The 22510-nt window shown below is 38.4% G+C and overlaps 2 protein-coding genes across 2 annotated transcripts in view; one reads left to right on the top strand and one right to left on the bottom strand.

Annotated features, from left to right (window-relative positions):
* Positions 1–8838, bottom strand: part of retreg1 (reticulophagy regulator 1) — a 29824-nt gene extending 20986 nt beyond the window's left edge. Inside the window, exons 1-3 of the mRNA XM_084733135.1 lie at positions 8618–8838; positions 7246–7352; positions 2786–2816 (exon numbers count right to left, since the gene is read on the bottom strand). Coding sequence (XP_084589261.1) covers positions 2786–2816; positions 7246–7352; positions 8618–8814 — 335 coding nt within the window. The 5' untranslated portion in view covers positions 8815–8838. The remainder of the gene's footprint in view (positions 1–2785; positions 2817–7245; positions 7353–8617) is intronic.
* Positions 8839–13765: 4927 nt separating this feature from the next.
* On the top strand, positions 13766–15158 carry rnf182 (ring finger protein 182). The gene has a single exon (XM_084732471.1). The coding sequence runs from the start codon at positions 13914–13916 to the stop codon at positions 14784–14786; it is 873 nt and encodes a 290-aa protein (XP_084588597.1). The 5' UTR covers positions 13766–13913; the 3' UTR covers positions 14787–15158.
* Positions 15159–22510: the final 7352 nt, after the last annotated feature.

Here is a 22510-nt window from a genome sequence, read left to right as displayed (position 1 = left end):
ACACACACACATACACACACACACACACACACACACACACACACACACACACACACACACACACACACACACACAGAGTCACTTTCAAAATGAGGGCAGGAGTGTGTACCAGGCTACCAATGTGACCCCCCCACCACCACCTCCACCTCATAAACTAGAAGAAGTTGGTGTGGGAGGTGGAGGCATTGGGTCAGAAATCAGCGACACGGATTTATGTGTATCTGCTCTGATAATAATAATAACAACAATACTACTACTATTGATAACAGGTTAAAAACAACAACAACAAAAACAACAATAATAACAATAATAATATATTTATGTATACATTTTCCAAACAAGAGATGTTGACACAATATAATATGGATCTTTCAACCCAGTTCTTCTGGCCTTGTATCTATAAACTCTTAAATATTGTCACCTGAACAAACTGAATGAACAAACTGTATGTGCCGAAGCTCCACCAAGTGGTAAAAGTTAAAATGTAAAGATTCTGAAAGAATAACAAACACATCCTTCACATCCAGACAAAGAAATTCACTAAGACATGGGCTGTACTTCTAAAATATGCTTTTTTTTTTGTTTAACATTTGTAGATGCTAAATATACTAAAGGGACAAGAAAATATTCAGACAGATTTTTTCAGAACTTCATGCTAAAACCATTTCAGGCCTTCACACAAAAATCAGCTTTCTCTTTTACTAACAGTCTAATTTATCCTGTCTGGCATATCTGTCTCTCCTTCCTCGGAAAAAAATGAGTGAATGGGTTTTTCATTATGAACTACAGAATGGTCAGAGGACCATTTAGCACTCTACTGAGGGCCAGATCTGGCCCAAAAGTTGAGTACAAGGTCACTTCCACATCACTTGTTTGGCAATGACAAACTGCTCTCACCTGTTAACTCCAACTGAGTAATCAAATCTTGCAATTATCCAGTTGATTTGTCAAAATCAAATAACAGTTTTTTTTTACATCTTAGTTACTTCACTAATCCTTCATGTAAACACTTTTGTATCACAAGGTGAGTTTGTGATTTGTGATTGAAGCTGTACGTTTCAGTGTTTGAGCCGTCACATGGTTCAGTCTCAGTCTCAGAGAGGATTAGATTAGACAGTCATGTGTGACCAATCAGCTGCGCGGCTCAGCAGCTTCTCAACAGACCAGTGCAGAAATAGGATGAGTGCACTCATAGAAAGGATGTCTACTCAACACACCTGTGCATTCACTTTTCATTGCATACACATGTGTGCATGCAATGAAGGGAATTTCAGCAAAAACATGATAAAAATTTAAGAGAAAGAAATCTTTAAAAGTTGCCTGTAAGTGGCAGATCAGAGTCATAATTTTAGAACCATTTCACATAAACCAGAGTTGATCTGAATGCAAAAATAATCTCATTTTTCATATTAACAAGTTAATCAGATGTGCCTGCTGGTTTTTCTTCACTGTAAACCTGCATTTGCTGTGTTTCTGAGAAATTATTTTTTTTCTGAGTTTTAGATGCAAATCGCTTTAATATACTACAATATCCAGAGGACTTAGCAGGTGTTAAACACGCAGAGCTGCAGCCAATTCTGAATGCTTTTTTGCTGAAATAGGGAACAAACCCTTCTGCCCGCATGGCTGCTGAATATGTCCTGAGTTGACCCAGAATGTGAAAGTGAACTGATTCAAACTGCAGTGAGTTAGCAGCACATTTAACAGACTTGCTTAATAGACAAGCTTAAATCAGACGTGGCTTATCAGGGCAGGAATTTCACAGTGACTGTGCCTGTTTAGTTGGGCCTCATGCCCCTCAAACAAATCATATTCCCTGCACCCACAGAGGCGTCGATGCTCCACCCGCACCGTATGAACTGCTGGAACACCACAGGGCTATCTACGAAATGTCTGTATTTCCATGCATGCATGTCCATGCACTCTCTCTCTCTTTAGAAGCCCATTTCTGCAAATGTCATGAAAAAATCAGATCCTTTTAGTCATTATAATGTGAAGTTTTCTCAAAATAATGAGTTAGTATCTCAGCATAATGACTTTATCTTAAAATTAAGTCCAACCTTCTCAAAATATTGAGTTAGTTTAGTTTGCTAGTTGCTTTAAAGGCCATGTATGACAAAGACTGTAACACTATCACATAAAGTGTTTTCTCATGTTTAGGGCTGAACAATTAATACATTTGTAGCAAAATCACAATATGGTGCACTGCTATCGCAGGATATTTGATAAAGGCAAAATCATAACACATCCTTCTCTAGACTTTAGAAAACTTCTCTGTTTAGTACAGGTATCTGAAAGAAATAACACACCATAATTGTTTTTGTGTTTTCCAATGAAAATAAGAATGATGTAAAAATGACCCTTTCCTCTAATATCACAAATCAAAATTGCAATACCAATGAAAATAATTACAATTAGATATTTCTTCAAAAACATTCAGCCCTACTCATGTTTTCAGTTGTCCATCTTTTGTACTGGTGACTCAGCCGAGTAGGACTGTAGTAAATATCATTTTTTTATACTCTGAGCTTGAGTTTTTTGAATAAATCTTTGAATGCCTGTCATCACATTTACAACGTTGTCATCCTAAAATCATCCTGTATGGATGCTTCAAAACTGTGGGTTTTTTTTAAAGAATAAATAATCGAACATAATTTTTGGCCAGTTATGACGTCTCTCCTGCCTCGAGAGCAGATCTGCCTCTCAGATATGTTTCTAGAACATAATCCCTGCCCAACGCCAAACACACACACAACAAACATTCAGATGCACTTCAGTGTCCTACCTTGCAGTCATGCTGCGCCATAAGTGAGCTCCTGTGGGAAAGAAAGAAGAAATCTATTATTCATCATCACTGAGTAGGTCACATCACTGTCTGCAAAATAATGAGCCATAATCGTGAGAGTAAATTGACCGATAAAAAATAAGACAGATATAAAAACAGATAATGAATGACAGTATAGAAAAAGGCAGCTGTAATAATATAAAATGTGCTTTTTGAAAAATACTGTACATTCATAGACATGTAAAATGTTCGTTTATCTGCTCACATCTATACTTTACCTTCTTATGAACTATTTATTACATTTTAATTTAGTGCTTAAAAATATTGTGGTTATAGATTTGTTCACAGATGTTTTGTTGACACAAATATAAACTTGATGACACAAAGCTGGAAGAACATTATTGTCTAACATATCATATTGCAGCATTAAGATTTCCCTTTATTGGAAATAAGAGGCCCAAACCCTTAAAAAAAGACAAGCGCCAGACCAAAAGCAAAAAAATAAATGTGGACAGGAAGACATTATGTAAGACATGGCAGAAATATTTTATCAGTCTGAAGGACAACATGGACAAAATGCAGCAGAGAAAAAGCATCTTGTCCTGAGATGCTGTAGATTTCAGCTACATACAAAATGTACTGTACTGTACTGCACTATCTGATCTTCTCTCTGTGAGTACACAAGTTGCTCTCTGTGCCTCTTCTATCATAGATCATTTTGTCCTGAATTGTGGGTTAATATCAGTGGAAAAAGGTCTTGCTCTGTAACTTTTAAGACAGACACAAAAACCTACCATTAATGTTTGAGATCTCTGACACATATTCTGCTGCTTAGGTTTGTTGTAACTACTGGAGACACACACAGGGTTTCTGCAGGGTTCAACAAGTTCAATTTAAGACTTTATCAGACCTTTCAAAGACCATTATGAATGCAATTTAATATACTGGTGTTACTTTTTATGTTCTTGTTCCATTTATTTGTTGTTTTTTTTCCTTCTTCCTGTGGACAACCAGAACCTACAGCACTTAATGTCACATCCTGGTGTTTCTTTGTCATGTCCCCTCAGTATCTCATACTGTTGCACAAAGTATCGCTAAGCATCTGTATGAGATGCTGCCAGAAAGCGGCAATTTAACAGCACCATAAATTACATTCTTGGGGACAAATTGTCAAGTTATATTCATTAAGGAAAGGTGGGTCAATCCAATTAATCACTTTATTCAAATTTTTTATTTTTTTTTATTTTGGTGTCATGACATCATAAAATACGAGGACAGATGAATATAAACAAGACTTTTGCTACAGCCCTACAAGAGGTAGTGACACAAAAACTTTAGATGTTTAAGATCACAGAACCATTTCCTGCTCTTCAACTTAAAGGTCCAGTGTGTAACACTTAGGGGGACATATTGGCAGGATAAGGCAGAGATGGAATATCATTTTCATGAGTAGATTTTCATCAGTGTATTTCACCTGAATACATTCATACAGTCCACAGAAAGAAGAAAAATACAACAAAAGTGGAAATGGAACATAAAGACAGCAGCCAGTATGTTAAGTGTTAAAGTGGACTTTCCCTTTACCTGATGTTCCTTAAGACTTATTTTCTGGCTCTGTAGCTTTACAATCAGTCAATATTAAGACTCCATATATGGAGCCATAGGTCTCTTTCTGGATAAGTGAGTAAGAAATGAAAGTAAAAAGCTCTCTCATTTTTCTGGGTAACAGAAAATAATAGATGAAATGCATTTAATTTTCATTTCTCTCATAACAACATCACTGACATGAAAATGACATGTGTTTAAATATGAATGCAATAGTGAGTAATGGTCGGGCTGATCAGAAACCATCTGTCTCATCCTCATCTCAGACTCGTCCTGACTCATCAGGCTAATGAGTCACCACCAGGGTGAAATCATCTGACAATCTGAGCTGGACCCTGCCGGTGTTATTCAGTCATGGCTTTGTTCAAACCACATTTGCTTCTCCATTCAGATCTTTGAGACCGACTGTCCACACTGTTACTTCTAAGGGATCAGACATCACCAATCTATCTGCATGGGCTGCTGAAGTAACGACACACAGTAGGTGTTGGTAACTACGTACACTGGTTAGGGCAGCTTTCCAGTATGGAATTGAGATCCATCCTCTAGCCTTAAAAAACAATCACGCAGTGCAGAGCTCCTCCAATACGCCAGACAAACTCTGGATTTGACGCCGTAGCTGTGTGCTGTTTTGCAAGTTATGCAAAAAACCCTTTAAAATCCAACATGATCCAACATTCATTATTTAGTCTAAAAATGCAAAAATGCTCACAATTTCCCAGAGCCCAAAGTCGCATCTTCAAAGTGCTTCTTTTGTCCAACCAACAGTCCAAAACCCAAATATGCTTCATTTGTCATAAATGACAAAGAAAAGCATAAAAGTCCTACATTTAAGATGCTGGGAGTGGCAAAGATTTAAAGTTTTTGCTAGAAAATTGAACAATGAAACAATAAATCGCTTAAATAAAATATGTGACAACTAATTTTCTTTCGCTCGACTAATCAATTAATCAAGTTGCAGCCCTAGTGGAAATCGCATTTCAAAACCACCTCCAAATTTATTTTTTTTTTGCTGGCCAGACTTTCAAAAATCAATCTGGGTATGCCAAAAAATGTATTTTGGCTGCCTGTCCGAACAAGGATTTAGAGATCAATAACAATCAATCTGCCGAATACTTTCTCAATTAATGAATTTATGGTTTGTATAACATCAGAAAACAGTGAAAAGTGCCCGTCACAATTTCAGCCATAGACAGTAGAGTAAGTGGATGAGGTTCCAAGTCTGAAAACTAAAGGCAATGCCAAGTGTCTTAAACCTGCATTCTTTCTAATAGCCAGCAGAGGGCGACTCTACTGGCGGCGCAAAAATAAGTGTGATTGTATGACGTCCCTCCTGATGAGTTTATGGTTACAATAGCTAGTTCAAGTCTTCTTCTATACAGCATGATGTTCATTTAGTTCATGGTCCCATTTACAGTAAAACAGACCATAAAACAGGGTATACTTCAGGGCGTGGCTACCGTCTGATTGACAAGTCACTCTCAAGTCACAGGGTTCACTAACCTCAGATCAAACTGTCAAAGTAGACAGTGTTGATCAAATATGGTCCAATATTTTGTTAATTCACTGCCTATTTCTCACTTTAAATGTTTTCAGTAACATAATTTAGAGTGCTGTCCACACAAAATTATTCATTTTAGTATCACGTTAAGATGGGAAAAAATGCAAATTTCATATTTGAGATTTTTCAGCACATAGTGTGCAAAGTGCACTCTGTGACTGTGTATTAATGGAAGTATCCAAATTGAGACACAGCAATACTATCATCACGTATTGGTTTGATTCAGGAACCAGACCTTTAGGTGTGAACCCGACCAAACAAGGTAGACCTGTTGTAACTTGACGCAGACGCCGAATACCGACGCTGCTTTGTCACACCCCTCTGTGTTTCAAACTGATGCACAAGATGCCCTTTAGTGCCTGTATGAGACACTGCCAGACTCGTTAACACCTGCCTATATGGTCACAATTTGATTAGGTTCAGGCACCAAAACTACCTGGGAAAAGATCGTGGTTTGGGTTAAAAGGAGTATGAAAAAGGCCGACCTGGTGGCTCAGTTGGTAGAGCGTGCGTCCCATTTACCGAGGCTATGAGTCCTCACTTCAGCTGTCTTATCAATTAAATGCGTAACTCATTCATGCACGCCACGTCCTCCATACGTAAACTTTCTCACTCTTTATTTTTCTCCACTTCATACTACTTTTAGATTGAAGTTACCTGAAAGCCTGGTGCATCTAATAAAGAGTACCTTGTGTGTTTGTATGAAACACAGAGGGGTGTGATGAAACATGGGTATTTGATGACCTGGGAATGAGAGCAGGCTGGTGATAAATTGCAAATACAAGTAACTAATGTTATATTTTTTGTATCTTAATGTGTATTGATATGTAGGAACTAAAATTAAACATGTAAAAATAAGTATTTAAATTTGAAAGTTGCAAGAAGTTATATTTTCATTATCATTATTAATCTGCCTTCTTAATTAATCAATTAATCATTTGGTCTCCAAAATGTAAGAAAATTGTGTAAAATGTCTAAATACCAAAGTGATTCATTGTTTTGTTTGACCAACTTTCCAAAACTTTCCAAGATATTTAGTTTATTGCCACATAAAATAAAGAAAAGAAGAAATAATCAACTAATTAAGAAACGTTTTTGCTTGAAAAATTACTTAAAGGACCAATTCAGCTCTAATTTAGAGTTCCCTTTACCAGGTAAATTCAGAATTTACATACATATGATATTACTGATATCTGTTATTTTGGAGTAGATTTGTATTTTATGACAGAAAATGATAACATAGTTACAATGTCCTGACCCAGATAAACACTATAAGAAAGTGTTTTCATGTTACCTGTGGATCTGGACTGAGCGATGTCTCTGGCGGTTACCGTGACAACCAGCAGAGCCAGCAGGACAGCCAGGAGGCTGTAAGCTCGCAGAGGGCTGAAGGCCACAAACCTTAAGAGAAACAAAACAAAGATCCGAGCCATCGCTCCATTTCAGCATAAACCGTATCAGTGAGTGTTGTTCTGCAGACGTTAAAGACTAACTGAGGTTTTTGGAGTGAAGCTGTTAATAGCAGATAATAATAATAATTTATTAGGCTACAAATACCATTTTTTCCCAGGAGGACAAAGTCATGACCTGCCCTACTCTGCCCCTGATTGGATATTCTTACCCTAATCCCAACCAATCGACCAATGTCTAAACCTAACCAACCCAGCCAACAAAGGCAATTAGCACTCATAAATCAGAGGCAGATTAGGGCGGGTCATGACTTTTCCCTCCTGGGGAAAAAAACATTGGTATCTGTGGTCCAGTGAGCAAATAAAGTATCTAACAGGTAAAGACAATGGGAAAAGGAAATGCATATGTTAAAGAAAATTTCTCTTTTAAATGCCTGCTTAAAATCTGTATGCTTTATTGAATTGTAAAAACCCAGTTAGATTTTCAAGTTCTATTATTAATTTATGAATTCATTAATGCATTTTAAATGATGTGCTTACTGACTGTTTTATGTTGTTTTTCTTGTTTTTATTTTTATTTATTTATTTTTTGTAACTATTTACTGATGATTGGTATTTTTTTGTAAATTTGTATTAATATTCTTCAATTAAAATATCAAATGATTAACTACTCTGTAATTTAGTCTATTTATTCATTTTCCATTGATCAATTTTAAAAAAGAAATATTATTAACGTCTATTTTTAAAGTACAGTTTACGAAATGCTTTAATACTATTTCAATTACATTTGTGGTCCTCCATAGACTTTGGGCTACTGAAATCCTGCCTTCTGCCTTACTATACATGGATACTATTTATATAGGAAGTCTACTCATAATAATTCTAAACATAATAAATAGAGTAAAGTCTTTAAAAAGCTGTTAATTTTGAATAATGACACCATAAAAAATATAAATGCTATAAAGAATAGCAATTGTGCTCAGTAGTGGTGGCTTTAAAAGTAACTGGAAACTGGAAGTCATTGTTTGCTCTTAAAAAAATTATTAAGTAAAATAGACTGTTAATTCTTAAGGGGGGAAATGATTTAAAGAAAAAATATTTAATGGCTTAACTTAATTCAATCCATATAAATATGAATCATATATTTTACTGATGTACGGAGTCAATCCAAAGTCATAATTATTTCCCTGTAATTACCAGGAGCTCAGTGTAATCAGGATGGGAGTGTGTGTGATATCCCTGCGTCATGATGCCTACCAGAACACCGTGTTGGCTGCAGCAAACAGGGCTGAAGTCCTGCACGGTCTCTGCTTCCAGTTGACCAGGCCGGCGAGACGACACCCTGCGCGGCCGGCCGCCGTCTCTTCTCCGCGGTGTGCCCGGCCCTGCGGCCCCGATGGCCCGGCCGCCGCCTCCCCGCCGCCCGCGGTTCCTGTCTCCCGGCTCCCCAGCATTGGAAAACGACCGGGTCTCTCCGCTCTGCTCCTCCAGCAGAGCTCAGCGTCAAGTTCACCACACGGTTATTACTGCACTTCCGGTGCTGGCTTTTCAAAGTAAAAGCTTGGGGCAAGAGTCGTGACTACAGTCGGAAAGAAAAAGTTATCTGCTTACTCAAGTGGGGTAGCCTGGGAGCAGTTGTAACTGGGGACGGTTGTAGCAAGTCTTCTTCCTCCAAACAGAAAAATGTTTGACTGATGATACTCACACTTAGCTTAGATCTATGTTCAAACATTTTTTTTTTGTCTGAAGTTTGTTTTTATTTATTTACAACCAAAAAAATCCAGTTTGGTATTTTTAGAGGATTAAATAACCTCACCATCTGGAAATTTTGTAGAAAAACATTTTCCAACTTTGTAAGGACAAATTTCCCAGCTTTGTGAAGAAAAATCAATAGTATGATGACTAATAACAAACATTTTACAACATCATTCTCAAAAGTTGGAATGACAACTAGCTGTATAACCCTATAGCACTGGTTCACAACCTGGAGGTCAGGGTCATGAGATAAATCTAAAGGATAACAGGTGATTAATGATAAGTAATCAATTAACTAATGATTATGATTAATATAAAGGAGGGAGTTTTTTTTTAAAAAAAAACAAAACAAAAAAAAAACATATTCTACATATGTTAATTTTTCTTATATGTCTCTTTTCCTTGTGAAATACTGGATGTTTTTGCCTTTTCAGGGTTATCACCTGAAAGAAATGTTGATATTAATTCTTTAATGTATGTTGTGCTTGATTTATTAGAAACAAACAAACAAACAAAAACAACTGTGTTTTTTATTATTACTGGGGAATGAAATTAGGTGAAATTTTACCAACTTTGTAAGATGACAACTAAGACATTATATTTAGTAAATGTGACTCCACGTGCAGCTCACTTTCATCATTTGGGTCATAAATCCTTAGCAATGTCAGAATTTTTGTCAAGATTTAGTTTCATATGAAAGTTAGACTGTCCCATTACATCATGTCCAGCTGACACACAGCTAGTAAATTAAACACCTAAAGAGCAATAGTACTCTAACTGCTGAAATTGTATTGAATTTAGTTTCAGTGAACGTCTGTTTTTATTTAATCACTTTTATTGTGAAAGGCAAAATCGCCATACTTCCTGTTATTCACCAAGCTCTTTGCGACTTGAAGCTGCTTGTTTTGTTGTGGTTCAGGTCATTGACGTCAGGTTTGTGTGTGTGTGTGTGTGTGTGTGTGTGTGTGTGTGTGCGTGTGTGTGCGTGTGTGTGTGTGTGTATTGGAGTGTGACGTCATTTTAATAATACGTTATAATATTACAACGAAATGACTAGTGTTAAAGTGAAGATTTCTGATATCAAAATGGAATCAAATGACTGTTTACTATGAAAGTGTTGCTAAACAGCTGGTGAAGAAAGTGACACCCTCAGCATTCAAATAGCTGATAGGAATTTTTCTCAGGACTTTGTGGAGGCCAAACCAGAGCCAGAGTGGTCATAAATTATTTATTGCAGTATTAAAGGAGAAATCTGTGATATATTTACTGTAATGAATCATAAAATAAACACAATATGTTATCAGAGATCAAGGAAACATGTTAGATTGAATTACTTCATTCTCTGCCTGAACCACCTCAACTAGCTTTCTTTCTGTCTTTCTTTCTGTCTTTCTTTCTTTCTTTCTTTCTTTCTTTCTTTCTTTCTTTCTTTCTTGCAGTATTTTCTGGAGCCTGTTACCACAAAGTTGACCATTAGAAACCTAATATCATTCTGTACAGTACACACAACTGCCTTTTTTATTTTATTTTAAATTATTGTTGACATTTTATTGAGTAAACAATGAATTGGCAAACAAGATACTAACAAGATGAATGGAGCCTGTGTGTGGGAGGTGCTGTGTGTGACAGACAGCAGACTGGGCCGCTTGCCACACATGTCAGAGTCAGAATGAACCCATCCAGGGGAGAAACGGGTAAAGAACAAATTATGAACTACAAAGAGACGATGACCCATTTTACGCTGCCGCCTGCACTGTTCTGGACCCAAGTCAAGATGAAAGCTCAGTGCCAAACCATGATCTCCAACAATGACCTGCTCCACTTTCCACTGCCGGGGCCACTCCTTCAATCTGAGCCAGGCTTCCATTTCTAAGGTTAAGAGTTAACTTTCACCCCCAAATTAGTTAGGACCAGTCCAGAAGATATTAAACTAGCTGTAACCATGACCGAAACATTATCCTCAACAATAATACATGTTGGGACATGCTCAAACAGAACTAGTTCATATGATAAGTTGTCTGATTATGTCAGAATGCAAATGTGTTCACAGTAGCCCCTCATGGCCACACTGGAAGGCAGAGTGAAAAGCTAACTGCCATGGAGGGATTATATGAAGATAACAGTGCACCTTTTAAAACTGTCTCAGACATTCATAGTTCTGCATAATGTTGTTCACAGGAAAAGCGAAGAAATAGTTGTGCAAAGACTGAAAAGAAGGAAACAGAAAGTTACAGAAACAGATGTCAGATGTAGCCCCCAAAAACGACATTGGAACGGCGTGGGATGCAGGTTTCTTCAGGTATTCGAACATCCAATGAGGGATGTAGTTTGTGGTAGAGCTGCTCCTCAGAGTTTGTAGTCTGTGATGGAGTTTAAAAGACTGACAGGTGAAGTGACTAACACTGATCATCTCGTGACAATGATACATGCTGAAGTGTAGTATATATTAGATTGCAAGTGAACAATCAGTTTGTTAAGTTTATGTGTTCGAAGCAGGACAAATGGGCAAGAGTAAGGATCTGAGCGACTTTGACAAGGGCCAAATTAGGATGGCTAGTCGACTGGGTCAGCGCATCTCCATGTCTTCTGCAGTGGTCCTGGTATGCAGTGCTTAGTACCTTCCAAAAGTGGTCCAAGGAAGGACAACTAGTCAAGCCGCAACAGGGTCATGGGTGTCCATGGCTCACTGATGCACATGGGGAGAGAAGGGTGTATGCCGGCTATGACAGAAAGAGGCAGACCCGTCAGAGTGCCCATGCTGACCCCTGTCCACTGCTGATAGCACCTATAAATGGAACGTAAATGGTCGAACTGAAACATGGAGCAATGGAAGAAGATGACTTGGACTCCAAAGTCCCCACATTTCAATCTGATCAAGCATCCCTTGAATGTGCCGTGAAGACCCCACCTTGCAACTTACAGTCATCTTGACATCACGGTGCCAGATACAACAGGACAAAACTCAGAGGTCAGAGTCCATGTCTGGATAGTTCTGAGCTGCGTTAGGAACGAGGGGGACCTACACAACATCTAGCCTATATGGAACTTATTCTTGGAAGTACAAGAAATCCTTTTGTGCTTTTCCTTAAAGGCCCGGCCAATGTTCCTTTATAAATATTTGAAATATTTAGGTTTTATTAAAAGATATAATTGAATTATATTATATTATATTATATATTATAATTATATTGAAAATTAGACTGCGATTATGTGATTTGTCAAGAGGAGTCTGTGGTCAACTTTTGATTGTAAAAAAATGAGAATTGTGCAAGAAGTCCTGAAAAATGTACAAGAGAACAGGGATCATAAAATGCATTTAGCTGCAGGAATATTTGTTTTATGAGGAAAAATTTGCACACTGTGTAGAGAACAAACACACACATACACACACCCCTATTTATTCATGTTTTGTAGCTTGCATTCACACAGTTAAGCTCACGCACACACACAAACACGCAAATTTATTACTAGCACTTGCACTAGCAATGTACACAACTTTGCATATTTACACACAGACACACACGCACACACACTTAAACATTAACCTGCAGACACACTCATTCATTGTTTTATTGTGCATGAAAAATGATTCACAGTTTGGTCCACGTAGACTTCTGTTTCACTAACTGTACAGAGTTTTGACAATGTGACTTTAGTTTTGACCAATGCATGTTAGCACTTGACTAAAACTTGGCCAGTTTGCCCCAAAATCAAAAATAGATGTTTTTCCGCTTACCAGTATTGTTTTTCATCCATCTAGAGAGTTTTGGTGTGAGTTGAGTTTGTCTCCAATATAATAGGACTACATGGGACCTTGTTGTGATTAGCTTCACTGGAACTACTTAGAAAGAAAATAGTTCCAATAGATACTATCACAGAAAATGTGTAGTTCCTACATGAAACTGCTCACAACAAGGTCTGAGTAACCGTGACATGATTCCTGGTTGTTGAGAGAAGGCAGACATCTCTATTGGCGACAACTCTGCAACTCATGCCAAAGCTATCCACTATCCAACTGTCCCTCTAACATTTTGCATTGGTCTCAACTCACAAAAGTTTTGAAGTAGTTTGCCTTTAAATTTTGAGTTTTCTCAACATTTTCATTTTTACAGTGTACATGTTAGAGGTTGTGTTTCTGTGTGTGTGTGTGTGTGTGTGTGTGTGTGTGTGTGTGCGTGTGTGTGCGTGTGTGTGCGTGTGTGTGCGTGTGTGTGTGTAGAGAGAGAGAGAGAGCCACTAATTGGACTGAATTTCACTGAGCAACAAAAGATCAGGCTCGAAAATTCCAGCTCTGGTTTGTACAGGCTTTGCTTTGTTGTCCCTTCGCCTCTGTTTGTTCTCTTCTAATGCTGTGTTAACAGTTATCTCTCCCCTCTCTCACCCCTCTCACCCCTCTCTCAGCCCCCCCTCCCTCTTTCTCTCTCTGTGTCTTTCTCTCAGTCTCTCTCACTTTCTCTCTCTGTTTTTTCAGTCAGGGCCATGAAAGGCTTTTTTGCCCCAAACGAAGCACCGTTACCCCAACTGCTCAGAGGCAGGCAAACTCCAGAGGCCAGAACTCACCAGGGACTTCCCACATCGACTTCCAAATCTCTCTCTCTCACACACACATACACACACGCACACAGTGCAGGAGCCCGTTGGACAGCCACAATGAACCCCAGACCTTCAGTGGAGTGGACCGTTGTCACTGTCTCCATCTATGGGAAATTTCCCGCGGCCCTCAGTGCTGAGCCTGGACCTGTGCTTGTGCTTGGATTTTTCTGTTGATCTTGAAGCAGGATAGAGCTTGGAGTGAAGGATGATGATTGAGCTGCAGAGCCCTGAGGATGGCGGCAGAGGTGGTGGTGGTAGTGGTGGCCATGTGGACATCCTGAGTTCAGAGGAGCTGGAGTGTAAGATCTGCTACTGCGCATACAACCTCGGGAGTCGCAGGCCAAAGGTGCTCGAGTGCTGCCACCGTCTGTGCGCCAAATGCCTCGCTAAGATCCTTGACCTGGGTGAGTCACCTCCCAACGCCGTGGTGTGCCCGTTCTGCCGCTACGTCACCAGACTGCCGGGGGAGGCGGTGAACAGCCTGCCAGATGACTGCAACCTGGTGGCGGCACTGGCCCTCCAAAACAGAAATCAGAGGAACCTCCACTTCAACCAAGATGCCACCACAGAGCTGCTCCTCAGCCCCAGGCGCCTGAGCTCGCTGATGGGGAGCAACCCACCTGTGACATCCGCTTCTTCTTCATCCTCCTCTGCCTCTTCTTCCTCCACCACCTACTCCTCCATCCGGGGGTCCCCTAATTTTGTGGTCATTACCATCATGGAGCCTCCGCCGGTGCCTTCGTCCAGCCAAGACCTCCACCTCCACCGCCAGCCACGTGGATTATCAAACCGGGGCTACCGCTCGTCCAGTCTGGACTCCATGGCGTCCATCACGCAGAGGTGGACGGTGTGGAACTGTGCGGCGCTCCTGTGCCAGACGTCGGCCCGGGCGCTGGTGTGGGTGCTGGGGCTGCTGTATTTCAGCTCGCTGCCCATGGGGGTGTACCTGCTCATCATGCAGAGGACGACGCTCGGGGTGCTGCTGGTGAGCCTGGTTCCTGCCAGCCTCGTCATGATCATGGTCTACGGGTTCTGCCAGTGTATCTGCCATGAGCTATGGGACTGCATGCCACCGTAATGGGACCAGATGAATGGGCAATGGTTTGCTTTGAATATGCTTGACAATGGATCTCTAGAATTCACTAATGGGGATGTTACTGTGTAACTGACCATGTAAAGGCTTCAGCAGGAGAAAAAAATGTTCATTTCTTTATTGAGGAAGAAAACAAGAACATTATGTACATTACAAACAGAACCCCCAGTTTGGGACTTTTCTTTAATATCCATGTTAATTTGTGCTTTGTTTAGCTTGGTAGCCAACTAATTACCCATTAGAGCTCTAAGTTTATGATTTAGCTCAGACTTCAAAGGGAAGGTTTAACCCAGAATGAAAAATACAGGTTTGCCCCTGGATTGTTGTGCTATTCATCCATCTAGATTGTTCTGATGTGAGTTGAGATATCTGCCATCTCTCTACTATAACGGGACTAAATTGCACTCGGCCTATGGTGTTCAAAGCTCAAAAAAATTACATTTGAAAAACTCAACACCAGGGTCTCTTTCCAGAAATCAAGACCCAGTTGCTCAAAATAATCCACTGGCCTTGTGAGCTGTTTCATGTGGGAACCAGAACTACTTTCTTTCTAGTGGAAAGAAAGTAGTTCCAGGAGATTCTAGCATAGAACTAAAGTAACTCCTACATGAAATTGCTCACAACAAGGTCTGTGGATTCATTTAGTAACCGTGTCATGATTTCTGGAAAGAGAAATACTGGAGAGAAGACAGATATTTCTATGGCCGATACCTCCAAAACTTGACAACTCACACCAAAACTATCTGGATCAGGGGTATCAAACATGCAGCCCATGGGCTTGATCTGGCCTGCCAAACGGTGAAGTCGGGCCAAAGGATGACTTTGCAAAGTGTGAAAATTACAGAGAAGCTGTTAATTGCAATTTTTTTAATAAAATGCACAGCTAGTCCTGATTTATACTGCTGAGATTACACTTATCTCAGGTTGTTCATCCTCTGTTTTTCAACTGAATGTTTTCAGAATGTTTTACTTCTTTACACAGAAAAAAGGGGAAAATTCAGAAGTGTTATTCATAGCTGCAACATTTATCCAATTAATGGATTAGCTGTCAGTTATTAAATTAACTGCTAACAATTTTGACAATTGATTAATCATTTTGAGTTATTTCTTAAGGCCAAAATGTTTTCAGCTTCTCACATGTGAGTATTTTCTGGTTTCTGTAGTCCTCTATGACCGTAAACTGTGGACAAAACAAGACATTTGACAGATAAACTGATAATAAAAATAAACTTCTCTAATTAAAGCCCTAGTATTGTTATATAGGTTATTATGCACTGCGATGATTTTACTGGTCTGGCCCACTTGAGATCAAATTTGGCTGTATGTGGCCCATGAACTAAAAACACACCTAATCTAGATTGATAAATAGCACTACAGATCCAAGAAAAAATATCTATTCTTGATTTAGAGGGGTGAACTGTCCCTTTAATGCCAATTCTGGTGCCATCTGCTGAATATTATGAACAATAGCCTGCTGTTGCAGTGACAAATCTGACAGTATTTAAGGTGTTTATAATATCAGTCTAAGACGAGATATAATTTGTTTCAGACCACATCACAGCCAAAAATGTAGCACATGTTGAACTTAAAAACTTCAAAGTCCTGAAAGTTCTTGAAATCAGCATAATCAGCAGGGTGTCACCAAGTGCGAACAACACTTCCTGTGGGAGTGGGAGTGTCTTCTCACCACAATAGAATCATATGAAGCAGTCACATGTTAGCTAGTACAGAGCTAAAGTCAATAACTTTTCTCAAAAATTTTTCATTCTTATTATTAGTATAGTTAGGGGTTTTTTTTGGTGGGCGGTCTTGACACCACTGCAGCTAATTTGTTATCAGAAAACATACCGTGTGCTGCCATGGTGACCCCAGGAGAAGGAAAAGTACATTTACTCAGAGACCTGAGCCAAGAACAGCCATGCTTGTCATATTCTTATTTTTACTCAATTTTCTCAAAATCACAAGCTGATTATTTTGTTATCTTGAGAAAACAAGGCTTGCTATCTCAAAATACTTTGATAATCACCCCTGTTATCAGTAGAAAACAAAAGGCTGTTTCCTCTTATTAGTTATAATGTTTATCAGAGATCAGGAGGGCCATGTCAGCATGCATAGCTTGTGTCCTGAGTGACTGCAGTAACTGATTTAATCTGAAAATGTCAAGGAGGATCAAGGATCAAAGAGTACCTATTATTGATCAGTGTGTCAGACTATACTTCAATCAAGGTCTTAATAGTAGTTTGAGGTCACTGTCAACAGGTTTCTAGTATGTGGAGATGCTGTGGGGGTCACAGACAGGCTTGTGAGTCTCAAAGTAAACCAGAAGGCCTTAATAATGTCTTTAGCCCTGCCATTATAAAAAGCTTTATTTTAGCAGCCGCTCAGACTAGAGCTGGTCAACCTCCTGTTTCTGGCTATTGTAAGGAAGAAGGGATACTTAATTAATCATCTGTGGGGACATTTTTTCATTCTGCTGTTATTTAATACTCACACAGGTCCAAAAACACACACATGCACAACAGGACCTACAGTCATGCACTGGAGAGACGTCCGAGCAAAGGGGCTGTCCACATACATACTTAGACAGGCAGTTAGGGATTTGGCGCCTTGGTTAAGACACGAGGTGAACTGGCATTTCTCTAGCTACCAGTCCACACTCAAAGCAAGCAAACAAAACTACACGTTTAGGAACTGACTTATGTCTCAGTTATGAATCCTCATGAAAAGTCATTTTCATTTTGTGATAAATTATCTTGTTACAACAAGAAAACAGCTTCGTTAGCACAAGGGCACTTTTCATATGGAGCAGGTCAAGACTGTAATCATAGTTCCCTTGTCATGTTGATGGACGGGGAAATACTGAAGTTTTATCACCGTCACATTTGGTCACATTTACAACTTCTTTTTTAATGTCTTACATTTCTCTGATATGACAATTGTTAGAAATACTCAGCTCAACAAAATATATATAATATGGATCAAGCATTTTAGAGATTTTAATGTGGAAATTGAACGTATTGTAGCATTAACTCATGATCTCAAGATAATGGAATTTTTTAAAAAAAGGATTGCAAATACAACCATTCATTGCGTCTATATTGCTCAAGCTGTTACTTCATCAAACACAAATAACAATTGGATGAGAAAAATTAGGAGAAAAAATGTGCATAGTAAAATCATTTTGATGAAAAAGTGAAAGAAAGCTGTCAGAAGATTTGCACCATTAGCATTTTTTGTAAGAGGTATATGACAAACATTACACACATTAAATTAGATTCAGGATGTGCAAGTTAGTATTAATTATTGATGAATATTTTTTTTGCTTTGGGGAGGTTAATGTTCAAACCCAATTCAAATGGAAGACTGTCAGTTTTACTGTGAAGCTTTTAATTAATAATTATATCTAGATTTATTTGTCTAAAACATGTTGGTAGTCAGTGTTTGGAGAAGAGAGTTTGTTAAACTGTAATTAATTAAGGTAGATTGAGTTCAGTCTGCACTGCAGTGTTCTATCTCACTCTCTGTGGTGAGGTCGGGCCTGAACCACCAGAGGGTGCTGTGACAACTTCACCCCACCACCCTTAACCCCACCACCCTTCTCCATGGAACATCTTGCACTGACAGTTAATATCCAGTGTCTTCATCCAGTGTTTGTGTTAAATAACTAAATAACTGCCTGATGACACAAAATGACTGATGATCCTCCTCCACTGCTGCACCAGATTCTCTCTGTCTCTGTGTGAGAAAACAGTTTCAAAAGCTCAGATTGTCAAGTCAAAGGATGATGCAAAGGCTGCAGGAGTGTTTTCATAAAGAATTTGAAAGTCAAATCAAACTACCATGCTGTTATTACAACTTACTTGATACTATCTGAACCACAAAAAAGTCAGAGCCCAGTGACCCACCTGTTAGTCCCACTCTCTGTGCATTGTGTGTATTGTGAATAAATTTGATGCAATTAGGAATTATTTTGTGGAAACTCGATTAAGCACAAATTACTGTAGAAATATGCACCATGCATGTAAGTAGAATTTAGATTGAAATAATAAATACTTTAAAAACAGATGTTGCGTCTCAAGATTGCTTAATAATTCAGGTGTACATTAAAGGTGCCATGTGGAGTAAACAAGCTCACTGTGTGTATCTGAGGTTTAACAAACACGCTGACAGCATTTTGTTCCTCGTAAGATATTTGAAAAGCATTTTTTTTTTTATTTCTTTTAAATCATGTAAAGTTTACATCTTTGTTTACCAGCTAGCAGTCTTCCTGTTCATGCCTTTTTTTGCATGTTACTGCAAACAACTGTTGAACAGTATAAAACTGGTGGCAGCAATGTATATTGTGTTGTGCATGTACTGTGCATACATGTACTTTACTTGAGTATTTGTTTTTTTGGAAACTTCTGACTTTCACTCCACTACATTTCAAAGACAGATATTGTACTTTTGACTCCACTACATTTCTAGGAAGGTTGTTGTTACTTTTTGACTGAGCTTTGAAGTCAGCTGTTGGTTTTTTTTCTTTTCTAAAATGTAATTGGTCACATGCTGTGTTCCTCACAGAAAGAAACCAATCACAGTGGCTCCTCTCAAATGGTATTGATATAAAAGCAGAAACACGTCCAGGCGCACTAACAAGCACAAGCAAGTTCTCCCTCTTTCATTCAAACAAAAAGCGGTAATGGTGACGGCAGGAGAAAGACAAAATTAAATCTCAAGATGTTATTATATTTATTAAATCTTCCAGGTAGCTTTTTAAAGTTTTTACTGTTTTTATCGGGGTGAAAAATACCACATAATTCATGTATATATACTGCCTCTGAAGACAGAAAGAAATCTGTTATTTAACAGACTTGGAGAACTCCTTACAATTAGCTTCAATCTAATTTTATGATGTGATTTTAATACAGGTACATCAGAAAATGACAATAACTGTCCTTTTTGGTTTTGAATGTATTTCTATGCTAAATTTTTTATAGGTGTTTCTATAGGCTTTGTGTAGCAGAGTGGTTCTACAAGGATCAGTGCATCATTAGATGGTTTCAGAAAGTTACAAGCTTCTGTAAATGCATCATGAAAACAACACAGCATGTATTGATATTAGAAAATGTACTTTGTAATTTGTACTTTTAAATACTTAAGCATTTTTAAAAACATGTACTTTGGAATACTTAAGTAATTTTAAAACCAAGTACTCTAGTACTTTTGACTGAGAAACTTTCACTTGTAGTTGAGTAATATTTGACCAGGAGTATATATACTTTGACTTAAGTACTGTGGTCCAGTACTTTGTCCACCACTGCTTGTATCTAAAATCCCTACGTATTTAAGACTTTTAAAAATTTGAATTTTAGGCCTTTAAATCTAAGATTGTGCAAAAGAAAAAGAAAAAAAGCCCTGTTATTGAAGGGCACAGATGATTTATGGCAGTCCTATCTGAATTATATTGGACCTGACCTCTCCTCCACAACAAGTGAATAATTTTAAGACTGAACGTTATTTATGACCTTGTATCTAAAATACCTACCCATTTAAGACTTTTAAAGGCCTAAAATTTAAATTTTTAAATCTAAGATTGTGAAAAAAAAGCCCTGTTATTGAAGATGATGACATCAGTCATGTCTGTTGGAGAACTAGCTCAGTCCATATCATCTTCTCAGCCAGAATCAAACATAACAAAAGTAAAAGTACTTGTACTACAAGAAAAAGGCCCCTCTAAATATTATTAAATTAAATTAAAATTGATTCAAAATGTGTAAGCAGTATTTAACCATAGTAGCTGGATCAGGTTTGAACTGTTTTATACAGGATACTGTGCAGTTGTTCCCACTCTAAAGGTCAGTCCCCTTCTTCTTCTTCTTCTTCTTCTTCTTCTTCTTCTTCTTCTTCTTCTTCTTCTTCTTCTTCTTCTTCTTCTTCTTCTCTGAGGTTTAGTGGTGGTTGGCAAACCAGCTTAAAGGTGCATTACCACCACCTAATGGACTGGAGTGTGGATCTGAATACTGGCAAAAACAAACAAACAAAAAAAAAACAACAATAACAACAACAAAACACAAACAAACCCTAAACTCTATTATTCCTGTTAGTCTTGTGTAATTAATTAGAAAATGGTATAGTCTGCATGTCTTTCCCAGCAGCTTGCCCAGCTTCATTATTTAGTGCTGATATCAACTTAGGTCCCACTGTTCCTGCCAGATTTTGCACATATGATCCTGCATGTTTTAACCTCCACTTACTTGTTTGTAAATTAACTGTCATTTTAATGATTGTTTAGCCAATATGTATACCTGCTCATTTCCTTCCACCCTACATGAGCAGAAACTGTAATGAAGCCTGAGTAGCACATGAAAGATTTGATGCACAAGATCCTGCCTGCATGGCAGTTTTCCTGACTTAATACTTGAAAGCGCTGACAAACCATCAGAAGCAATTATAACACTAGTTTGATTATTTTCTGCCATTCATTATAGTGCCAACAATTTTGGCAGCAATGTGTATGCTGGAAGATGGTCTGTCTCTTTTTCATTGCTACCTCACAATGAGGGATGAAGCAGACTTGTGCAACGGACAGCAAAGTGAATCTCCAAGGAGGTGTGGCTGGTAATGTGACATGGGGCTAAGTTGTAGATTACATAGACCTACTTTCGAGCTTTAACATTCTCTACTGACAAAAAATTGTAAAGCTGGATTCATTATGTCCCTCTTGCGGAAGAATTGTAGGTCGTGATCCACAATGTCCTTTCAGAATAGCCCAATATGCCAACATTGGCTGGACAAGATGAATTCCCATTTTACTTCAGCTTGCATTGCAGATACTGGTGATTCAAATAGACTGAGCCTGTTCACCACCATGCTTTTTAAGCTTGGTGTCTCGGTTGCATCCCTCCAAAGGGTCACAAGATAAATCTGAGAGGTTGTGAGATGAGTCATGAGTCAGGAAAGAAGATAAAAGAAATTTCTGTTATATCATTCTGTACTTTTCTTTTACTCGTTTTTTTGTGATTTTTTTTTTTTTGTGAATTCCATCTATGCATTTCAAACTATTATTTAGACTGAACCATCTGAAAAGTTTTGGGGAGGAAATTACCATGACAGCTCATAGACGTGAAATGTGGCAGGTTGTGAAAGGTCATCAAAAAGGCTGGGAACCACTGCTTTAATATTTAATAATGTGCTGCATTTCAGGGATGCATCATACACAAATGTGCCAGAGGTGGGAATCAAACCAACAGCTGCCACAGAGGACTGATAGCCTCAACACATGGTGTGCACGCCCCACCAACCGAGTTATAGGGGCGCCAGAAAAATTTATGTTTTTATCTCTACTTTAAAAAATACAATCCTGGACTTAATCTGCATTTCTTTAAAATGCAAGAAATTGCATTTTTTTTCCCCTATACATATACAATATGTATTTATGTAGTCCCAGCTAATCTTCTTTCATAAAACCACGCAACAAACATTTCATTGTTGAATTTGCTCTGCAAAGTGAGTAAAGTCCATGACCTCTTTCAAATGCAAGGTGCCTGTCACTCACAGCAGGATCCACCATTTTATGCAACGACTGTTGGACAATAACCAAACTTGTTGACAAAGGAAGGTGCAGATTGAACTTCAAGGTAAGAATAAAGTTTGCAAAGTTGGGTGAGTTAGCTACAGTCTTTTCAGTTTTCAGATCGTTGTAGAAATAAAAATTCAGTAAACCAGTA

This window comes from Lutjanus erythropterus, chromosome 12, assembly GCF_056507025.1.
Source record: "Lutjanus erythropterus isolate fLutEry1 chromosome 12, fLutEry1.hap2, whole genome shotgun sequence".
NCBI classification, from domain to species: domain Eukaryota; kingdom Metazoa; phylum Chordata; class Actinopteri; order Lutjaniformes; family Lutjanidae; genus Lutjanus; species Lutjanus erythropterus.
Note: the sequence above shows the minus strand (reverse complement) of the source record. Positions and strands in the feature narration are given on the sequence as shown.

Coding starts and splice junctions, on each gene's coding strand:
- rnf182 (XM_084732471.1), top strand. CDS start 13,914: ATGATGATTGAGCTGCAGAGCCCTGAGGATGGCGGCAGAGGTGGTGGT.